This window comes from Maniola jurtina, chromosome 22, assembly GCF_905333055.1.
Source record: "Maniola jurtina chromosome 22, ilManJurt1.1, whole genome shotgun sequence".
Classification (NCBI taxonomy): Eukaryota; Metazoa; Arthropoda; class Insecta; order Lepidoptera; family Nymphalidae; genus Maniola; species Maniola jurtina.
Window position 1 is genome coordinate 10,547,007 of NC_060050.1, and position 10,473 is coordinate 10,557,479.

At 36.1% G+C, this 10,473-nt stretch overlaps 1 protein-coding gene across 1 annotated transcript in view; it reads left to right on the top strand.

Moving 5' to 3' along the window:
* Window positions 1-1,145: 1,145 nt before the first annotated feature.
* LOC123877026 (NGFI-A-binding protein homolog) overlaps window positions 1,146-10,473 on the top strand; it is a 40,923-nt gene continuing 31,595 nt past the window's right edge. Inside the window, exon 1 of the mRNA XM_045923519.1 lies at window positions 1,146-1,475. Coding sequence (XP_045779475.1) covers window positions 1,346-1,475 — 130 coding nt within the window. The 5' untranslated portion in view covers window positions 1,146-1,345. The remainder of the gene's footprint in view (window positions 1,476-10,473) is intronic.

Genomic DNA, 10,473 nt, shown 5'->3' on the forward strand with positions numbered 1-10,473 from the left:
ACTAGTTAATACAATAGATTATGAGACTAACACAAAATTCTATTCATAAATTAAAGAAATAAACATTTTCGCATGCGTGCAGAAATAAATTAAAAACGATAATCAGTTTGCAAAAGCTTATTCGCCTCTGGCTCGAAACCGGCGGATTCGTGGAAACTATAAAAAAACCTATAAAATGGCGGCTCGGAAACGGTACCTCGAGATTTGCAAAAAATCTCCCGCGAAATATAGGTTACGCACCTCGCGTCTACCTGCTTTCATCTTTTCATGTTATCCAAATAAATACTTGGAAGTTGGAACTTGGAAGCGAAGAAAAAATTAATAACACTGTTTTTCCCAATTATTATTTATTCTGTTGTTTTACTTATGGCAACATTGTTTTGACCAGTTGAAAAAAGGCTTGGGTTACACTGTTAACTTTTGAAATTTTGTATGATGTATCCCTAAATGTATCCATAGCAGTAATACATAAAAAATCTATTTACTGGTCTAAGTTTTTTTAATTTAGTTATTTTGCTAGAGCAGGACTTAGAATTTTACTTTTTTAAGTTTTTAAATTTTTTGCAGCGTTCAAATTCTGTAGGTATTTAATCATCAATAGGCTTCTAGAAATTGTATTACGCACCAATTATTATTTATTGTAGGTACCTTTTGACTTACTTATTAAAATCTAAGTAGATAGCTACATTTTACACCTAGCTTAGCAGTTTAAGATTACGTTAAAGCTAATACTAGATATGTACATTGTGAATGCAATTACTAAAGGAGTTAACTAAATGAAAATCAAACTTTTCTTGTCACAATGTTATTATATCTTTGAATACTTTGTTATCATTGCTGCTAAAATTCGTTTCGTAATGCTTCAATGACAATAAAGCATAGCAGCGCACCGTTCCTAATTTAAAAAATGTCAACCGTCCCTACAGCCACAGTCAGCCCTCACGGTGGAACCCTTTCAATCCCTTCCCCTAAAGACGCCAAACTACCCATACATTAGCAGAAATTCGTCTGTGCTTTATATTCTTTTTTATGTAAGCAAAAGGAAAATGTGGGGCAAGCAGACCCCTCCAAAGGGGTGCTTTGGGCGGGGCGATGCAGCTGCACCCGTAGGGTTCCAATTCAAACCTTCAACTCAGTCGGATGCGTTCAGTCGCGACGTGTATACACGTCTGTGACCGCCGACTTCAATTAAAACGCAACTGGAAAAATCGCGCGGGAAATCCAATAGGATCATTACATGATAAAAACCTTTTTAATTTTTTTTTATTTAACTTTTTTTCTAGCTTGTGTTTCTGAACTTAAGATGTAGTTTTGAAAAGTAGTGAAGTTCGGAATTGGCGGGTTAATGTGCGCGAGTGAGAAGGGAGATATGGAGAGCCCGGGCGAGGAAACGGGACGGAGCGTACCCCCGCACACCCCCGCAACGCAACCGAACGGGTCCAATAAGATAATCGGACGCAACGTGAATGGGACCAGTAAGTCACAATAATTTAAAAACATGTTTTAAAAGTCACGAAAGCCCAAACATAGAGAAACTTGTAATTATTATCAAATTTTTTTTGTGTAGAGGGTCTTACTTATCTTTTATAATGAGCAAAAAAGAAATATACGCATACTTAATATCTTTATTTTTTGCTACGAGGAGAGCTGGCAAGAAACTCAGCAGCTGCTCTTTAAAAAAATGTTACAATATTATGTGAGCATGCAATACATAAGCAATGTAGTTAGGTACCTACTTAACTATTAATTACAGAACTTAGGTGCTACCATAAATAATACATACATTTAACACACGAGTAGATATAGATATTTTACTCGTGTGCTTTTAATCTCTTTAAAATTCACACAAAGCTCAATTAACAGGAAAGGTGTGAATGCTCGAGTTAATTTCTTTATTTAGATGTCTATAAAGAATCGCGATTGCCTTTACTATAAATAGTTCACATAGCTGCTATGCCTTATTGGGATCATGTTATGTTAAGCATGCCTGATAATATAATTATAAATTTTAATTGAACTAAGTATCTATATTGAAAATATCTCTATAGATAGATACCTACCTATTTCTATTATAACGAGCATATTTGTCGATACTGAACGGTTTTTTACTGTTTTAATAATATTAAGCAGGTAGGTCCCTCTACCTACCTATTTAGTCAAAAAAAAATACCAGGTTTTTAATACTTAAATAAATTAAAAAGAAAAGTAAGTTAGGTTTAGAAATACATATCTTCTTTTTATAACATAATTTTCTGCTAATATATTTATATAGTGAAGTGTTTTAAAAATACCGTAGTTTATTTGCTTGCATCCTCCTGGAAGCTGTTTTTTTATCTTAGGACATGAGTTCACATGAGATGTTTAAAAAATCTAAGTGAATCCTAAAATATAAAATAATCTTTATTCATATTAAGTATCTACTGCTACAGACTGTTTAATCACTCACCATCAAGCAGCTTGTACCTACCTACGTTTAGTTGAAACACAACTAAAAGCAATTAAAAAATTATACTCGTTATTTTTACATAGGTAACAAAAAAATATCAAAATATCAAAAATGGCGATAGGCGAACATAACTTTACTTAAGTGGGTAAATTACTTAAAAATGCAGAAGAAATGTAACCTATTAGGGTAGAGTACAATGTAATTTTTAGGGTTCCGTAAGTCCAGACCGAGAGAAAAAAAGGAACTCTTATAGGATAACTTCGTGTCAGAGCCTCGTTTGCAAATCGGCAGGGTACACCACGGGAAGGTGAGGTTGACTTTGGTCACTATGTTGTTTGGATCACTTACACACCAAGATTTCTTGTACAATGGTACGGAACCCTTCGTGTGCGAGTCCGACTCGTGCTTGTCCGGTATTTTGGACATGCATAAATAAAGAAATTGTCTGTGGTATTTAGCACCTTTAGAGAATTAAATGTGTACATACGTGAGTAATTAATGGATTCCGTTATTAATTACCAATGTTTTGTAGGACCAAAGCTAATGAGGGTGGCTAAGACGTCCTGTTTTTGTAAGACTGCCCTGCTTTTGTAGGGTGAAACTGCCATTCAAAATTCTCTCTCTCTCTGTCTGCGTAGCAGTCCTCATTGCTGAGGGTCTTGACCCCTTACCACTAATGAAAACTAGATCGACCATCTTACTAAATTTTTTCTGGTCTGGTCTGATCACGTGGGAGGCTTCCGCCATGGCTAGTTACCGTCCCACCGGCAAAGGCGTGTCGCCAAGCGATGCGACAGGTTTAATAAAACTGCCAAAACCCTTGCAGGTTAGCCCACTTTCATCTTAGACTGCATCATCACTTACCACCAGGTGAGATTGCAGTCAAGGGCTAACTTAAATATCTGAATAAAATAAGTGTATTATTATAGGCACCTAGGTGCCTACCTACTATGTACATAACTAACTTCTACCTAATTTGGTTGTCTTAATATTCTTGATGTCCTACTTTTAAAACAATGAAGATGGCTACGCTAACATAAATACTACTTTGAAACAAGACTCATTGTGATGCTACACAAAAAAGGAGATATTTATAAAAATAATGTAAAAACTTGCATTATAGACAGCAACATAAGAATAAACATGGTTGATTTAAAAACATAATTTGGATACATTTTCTATTTTTAGCAGACCTAATGTTAAGGTCACCTAATGTTAAGTGATTACCGCCGCCCATGAACATTAATTGCAGTACCAGAGGAACCGCCAATGCGTTGCCGGCCTTTCAGGAATTTGTTGGTCCGCCCCTTGTATCACTACAAGCAGAGTGAATTAGAGTGAGGGAACTCTCGGTTTGATCCTGTATTGACGATATGTCAAATATTAGGCTATGGTGACGTAAAAGTAAAATCAAAGACAAGTGTAAATTAAAAATTTATAACCCCCCCCCCCCCCCCCCCTAGTTGTAACTAGGTTACAGTAACTAGAAAAGAGCTGATAACTTCCAAACGGCTGAACCGATTTTATAGCTAAGAACACTCTCGATCAAGCCACCTTTCAAACAAAAAAAACTAAATTAAAATCGGTTCATTAGTTTAGGAGCTACGATGCCACCAGACAGATACACAGATACACACGTCAAACTTATAACACCCCTCTTTTTAGGTCGGGGGTTAAAAAATAGGTCTACTTTAGGGCTAGCTGCGTCAAATGTACTAACATTTGTCACCTGTGACGTCGAAGCCTCGATTTTTTGTTAGAAGTTCCCATTGTCATGAACTGTACTCTAATTCCATATTTATCTCTCATTTATTTACACCATTGATTTTGAAAGAGCCACCTGGTTATTCTAGGATTTACACACTAGAGGATGCCCTCCGGCATAAGAAGTAGCCTATGTCCGTCCTCGGGATATAAGCTAACCCTGTACCAAATTTTGCCAGAATCGGTTACACTGTTGGGGCGTGAAAAGGTAGCAGACAGACCGACAGACAGATAGACAATTTCGCATTTATAATATTAGTATGGATCTCATTCTTATCATATTTTAAAAAAAAGTTTACCAAAAAAAATAATAACAGAATTAACAAAATGTAAGTTCAGTAGGTATGGAAATGGAAAATTACAACGTTTTTCCGAAAGTTGTTTAGATTACTAACAAAGTTATACTCAGGTATCGCGAAATCAATTAAAAAAAATTACATATATACAATTTTGAGTATAAGTACATAATAATTCAATGACATATAAAACAGGTACAAATGTACCTACCTATAATTATCTATTTATAACGACATCAAACATAATCACATCTAGATCTCAATTGCAACAAGCAACGATATGAAAACGCACAGTTTTTCCTCGCATTGCATTTCCTACAACAATCACATTTTTTACACCGACCATAATTCCGAATGAATAAATACACAAAAAAGATGGGCATGTGCGAGAAGGACTCGCATTGAGAGGGTTCCGTAACTGTCAGCGTCACTGCAGTTCACACCACATATATTATCTCGATAGGTTTGTTCACAATTACCTACACATAACTACACACTACACAATTGTCGATTTTACAGAAGAGCTGTTTAAAGTTCAGTTAAATACTAATCAGTCACTCATGGTAGGTATAAGTTTGTAGTGCAATATTGTGAATTAAATCATCAAAATTTCTTATGGCGCAGTAATAATGATCGATGCAAGTTTTCCGGAATCGACATAAGTGAGGCTGTAGCTAATACTCGCTCACTATTGGCTACAATGCATTGTTGCAACAAGAGTACCATTAATTTAGCCAATCACAGCAATTGCGATTATAAGAATACCCGGCTGATTTTGTTGTGGACTCTTCTCAGGCCTGGGCGCGTTTGGAACCCTTATAGCTTTAGTTTTAAGCTTACGTAGATAATTATGGCAAATCATTGTAAATTGAATACTTGAAAAGAGCAACCGCCGAGTTTCTTGCTGGTTCTTCTCGGTAGGAACGGCATTTCGAACCACTGTAGATTAGTTTGACGATTCAAAAGCACTTGTAAAAGTTTAATTGAATAAAAATATTTTGAATTTTGAATTATCACCACTATAAATCATCTTACAAATCTAACAATTGTGTTAGATTATAAAAAACAAAAATACTCTGAATAAATGATTTTGAGTTGTGAGTTTTTTTTTTGAGTTTTAATAATGACTAGAAGATGCCCGCGGCTTCGCCCGCGTGGATTTCGGTTTTTTTAAATCCCGTAGAAACTCTTTGATTTTCCGGGATAAAAAGTAGCCTATGTGCTAATCCAGGATATAATCTATCTCCATTCAGAATTTCAGCCAAATCCATTCAATAGTTATTGCGTGAAAGAGTAACAAACATACACACACACACACACACACACACACATACAAACTTTTGCCTTTATAATATTAGTATGATTGTAGGGTGCTATTTTTTGTAGTTTTTATTGTTAGTATTAATAATTGTTGTACTTTTGGCTTACTGAGTAATTGATTTGTTTATTATAGATTTTATGCAAAGAATGTCTTAAGTTAAGTTTTACTATTTAGAAGTTGTAGATTAAGCATGTTGAGTTAGCCTGTAAGTGAGTATACATTGATAGTCCTAAGTTTATATAAGTCGTCATAATTACTTTTCTTTGTATACCGTTGGCTTCCTATTAAATAAAATAAAATAAAATAAAATAAAGATTGATGCAATTTTCCGCAATCGACCTGCAGGTCTTAAGCATGATTTACAGAACCCTAAAAATACTGTAGCTAGCCGATTCAAAGAAAATTCACATGCGGGATTCGCCTGTGGAAGGTAATTTGAGTTTTTCTGCATCGCCGGGACCGCTTTGTCTTAGAAGAGGTTTTTTGTCCGCCACTCTGTTTCTTAATGCTTCGTGACTTGGATGGAATAGTCTTGAATCTTGATTAAAACTTGCGGAATGAGGAATGTCCTTTATATCAAGTCGTATTTCATATGCATGTCTTTTCTTATGTCTCAATGATTGTACCTTTTTTCGTGATTCCATGATTATTGATTGGTATGTTAACAATAGCGAATTGTCAGTTCTTTTTTGTTCGTAAAAAGCCTTAGTAAAGAGCGCAGAGTTATTATTTAAGAAAACTTTAATGGACAGATTTATTCCGATTGAAAAAATTAAAAATTAGTTTAAATAATTTTATGTTAAAAACTGGTTTTAAAAAAAAACTGTTTTTTTTTTAAACAGGCAGCCGTGATAATAACAGTATCATAACGTATATTATCTATTTATATCATACTAATTAGCAAACAAGTAACTTTATGTTTAAACTGATAATTAAATGTCAAATATTGTTATAATTAATATTATATCCTATTAGAAATATTATTGCAAGTTTTTAGAATTTTAGCATAGCTGCATAACAAATTAGTTTAAATAAACAACTGCCATTATTAATAATGTAAAATTAATTTTCCATCTTGGACTTCATCATTAAGTGCATATTAAATTATCATCAAGTGAGATCCCGTTCAAAATAATACGTAAACCTTTCATTGGTAAAAAGCAATTTCATCTTCCAAGAAACATAAAAAATTTTCAAAAGAAAAATAAAACCGACTTCAAAACCACAAACACTAAAAAGTAAAAAATAACTTTTGTTTAGCTACACTTGTAATGTGCCTAGGTATGAAGTCGAGCGAGCATATTGAAACAAAATTAGAAATCCAAGAGTGAAGCTCGCCCGACTTCATACCTAGGCATATTACAAGTGTAGCTAAACAAAAGTTATTTTTTACTTTTTAGTGTTTGTGGTTTTGAAGTCGGTTTTATTTTTCTTTTGAAAATTTTTTATTTCACAATTTTTAGTGGCCCCACTGTACTATAATATGCTATGCCCAGTTAAAACCCTACTGTTTACTAAGCTATTACACTGATCGCGAGCTATTTGCTCCTATCCATTGAGGAGTTCTGTTCTCCATCTCCGAAGATATTCATCAGATCTTCACCAAATTTATATGGGACCACCTACACAGTATACCCTTTCAAACAAAAAAAAAATTTCCAAATCGGTCCAGGGGTCTTTGAGTAATCGGGGAACATACATAAAAAATAAAAAAATAAATAAAAAAATAAAAAAAAAGATTCCGACGAATTGAGAACCTCCTCCTTTTTTGGAAGTCGGTTAAAAACAATCGCTAATTCAATGATTTTACAAACATATTGTAGGTAAAGGCCTTCCATTCAGTTTTACACAAATATTTTTTTTCACTTATTTAATTGCATTCCTGCATTCTTTTGAAAAAAGCACTATACATGCCTCGGCGGGAAATGGCAATTGCCTGTCTCGTATTTAGTGAAGTCCTAGCCTACGGCTCGGCCTTCAAACTCATACTTGACCTGCAATTGCCTATTTTCCGGCCTTTGCAATAATGTACTATTAAGTAGGTACATCATGAAATCATAATGTACCTGTTGTATTAGGATCTTTTAATACTCTCATCTCTTCATTTTTATCTGTTAAATTCTGAAAATAGTTTAATTGTTTCTCGCTGATGTTTAATGAACCTATCACCATGTCTATGTTAGCTTCTATATTCTCTTCATCCAACTTTATCTGCAACCTATCATTCACATCAAACGACCTGGATAGAGTATCAGCTATGTATAACTCTTTCCCTCGCTTGTAAACTAATTCAAATTGATACTTTTGCAACTTAATTAACATTCGCTGAATTCGTGGTGAACAAGAATCCTAATACAACAGTACCCATCTTTAGATGACGGTCTACAACACTTCATTATTGGGTAGATATTTGAGATATACTCGTAGATACGTTTGGAATCAACGGCCAACTTGTTAGAAAAAAAAAGAATTTCTTAAACCAAAGCTGTAAATACAAGTTCCAATTTAAAATGCAAGTATCAATACCGTTGCACCGAGCTACAAACGGAGCTACAACAAAAACAGCGTATCTGTATAGGGCCGGAAAAACCGTGGAAACGCTGGAAAAACTCCGCTCACATGCCACCGGCAAAAACCGGCAGCACTCGCGCCTGTGCCACATACTTCTGCACCCGGCTCTATCTGTGGGAACCAAACGTGTTAACTATTTCATCATCATTCTCATCGCCGGCGCACTACTGAGCACGGATCTTGTTTCAGAATGAGAAGGGTTTAAACCATAGTCCGTCTGTATTGGGCTGGAAAAAGTTCACTCTCATGCCACCGGCAAAAACCCGCAGCACTCGCGACTGTGCGAGATACTTCTGCACCCGGCTCTATCTGTGGGAACCAAACGTGTTTACTATTTCATCATCATTCTCATCGCCGGCGCACTACTGAGCACGGATCTTTTCTCAGAATGAAAAGGCTTTAAACCATAGTCCGTCTGTATTGGGCTGGAAAAAGTCCACTCTCATGCCACCGGCAAAAACCCGCATCACTCGCGACTGTGCGAAATACTTCTGTACCCGGCTCTATCTGTGGGAACCAAACGTGTTTACTATTTCATCATCATTGCCATCGCTGACGCACTACTGAGCATGGCTCCTCTCAGAATGTGAAGGGTTTATGCCATAGTCTGTCCGTATAGGGCCGGAAAAACTGTAGGATCGCTGGAAAATTTGCGCTCACATGCCACCGGCAAAAACCAGCACTCGTTACTTACTCGCAACATCTGCACCCAGCTCTGTCCATGGGAACCAAAAACGTTTACTGTTTCATCATCATTGCCATCGCCGGCGCACTACTGAGTACGGATCTTCTCTCAGAATGAGAAATGTTTAGGCAGTACCCGTATGTTTCGGGCCGAAAATCTGTGGAAACGCTGGAAAAACTCCACTCACATGCCACCGGTAGAAACTGGCAGCACTCGCGACTCGCGCGACATAGTTCTGCACTCGGCTCTGTCTATGGGAACCAAAGTATACTGTAAGTAATAGTGATAAATACTTATAAACAAAGACCAATCCACCAAGAATGTACGGAACATTCCGAAGGAGGCGATTCGCACTTGGCGCAGGTTTTTAATCACCCGCCGTTCGTTTCGTTAGGCCGCGTTTTTCAGAACATAGTTACACTATAATATTATACAGCCTCGAAGATAATTTTTTGCCGCTTGCATTTTATACCGGCATTTACATAACTTCTCTTTTTGTCATGTTGGTCACTCGTATTAAATGTGTCCGAGAAAAAACATCGTGCAAATGTCTTAAACATTCATACTTATGATGAACTAGCTGATGCCCGCAACTTCGTTCGCGTGGATGGAGTTTTTTAAAAATCCCGTGGAAACTCTTTGATTTTCCGGGATAAAAAGTAGCCTATGTGCTAATCCAGAGTATAATCTATCTCCATTCTAAATTTCAGCCCAATCCGTCCAGTAGTTTTTGCGTGAAGGAGTAACAAACATACACACACACACACACACACACACACACACACACATACAAACTTTCGCCTTTATAATATTAGTGTGATTAGGTTTTGTTCCGCGACTTCGTCCGCGTGGATTAAGGTTTTTTAAATCCGATGAGAACTTTGATTTTCCGGGACAATGAGGAGTCTATATCATTCTCCAGGTCTTCAACTACATTCATGCAAAAAATCATCTCAATCCGTTGATCCGTTGGAACGTGATTGAAGGACAAACCAACAAACAAACATACTTTTACATCTATAACATATGGTACTACTATGGGTAGTAATGCAAAATGTGTCTGTCTGTCTGTTACTTTTTCATGACCTATCCGCTTAACTGAAGAGATAGATTGCATGATGCATCCCAGAGATGGACGTCCAAATTTTCTCCCAGGAAAAAAAAACCTCAGTAAATCAGCGGATGAAGTTGCGGGAATCTTGTAGTAATATATCTGTACGAATCGTGTGCTTATATTATAAAGAGGTAAAATTTGTAAGTTTGTTTGTAGGGGGTAATCTCTGGAACTACTAAACCGATTTTGAAAATTCTTTCACCAATAGAAAGCGATATTATTCCTGAGTGAGATTTATCCCGGTAAATCAAAGAGTTCCCACGAGATTTTTAAAAA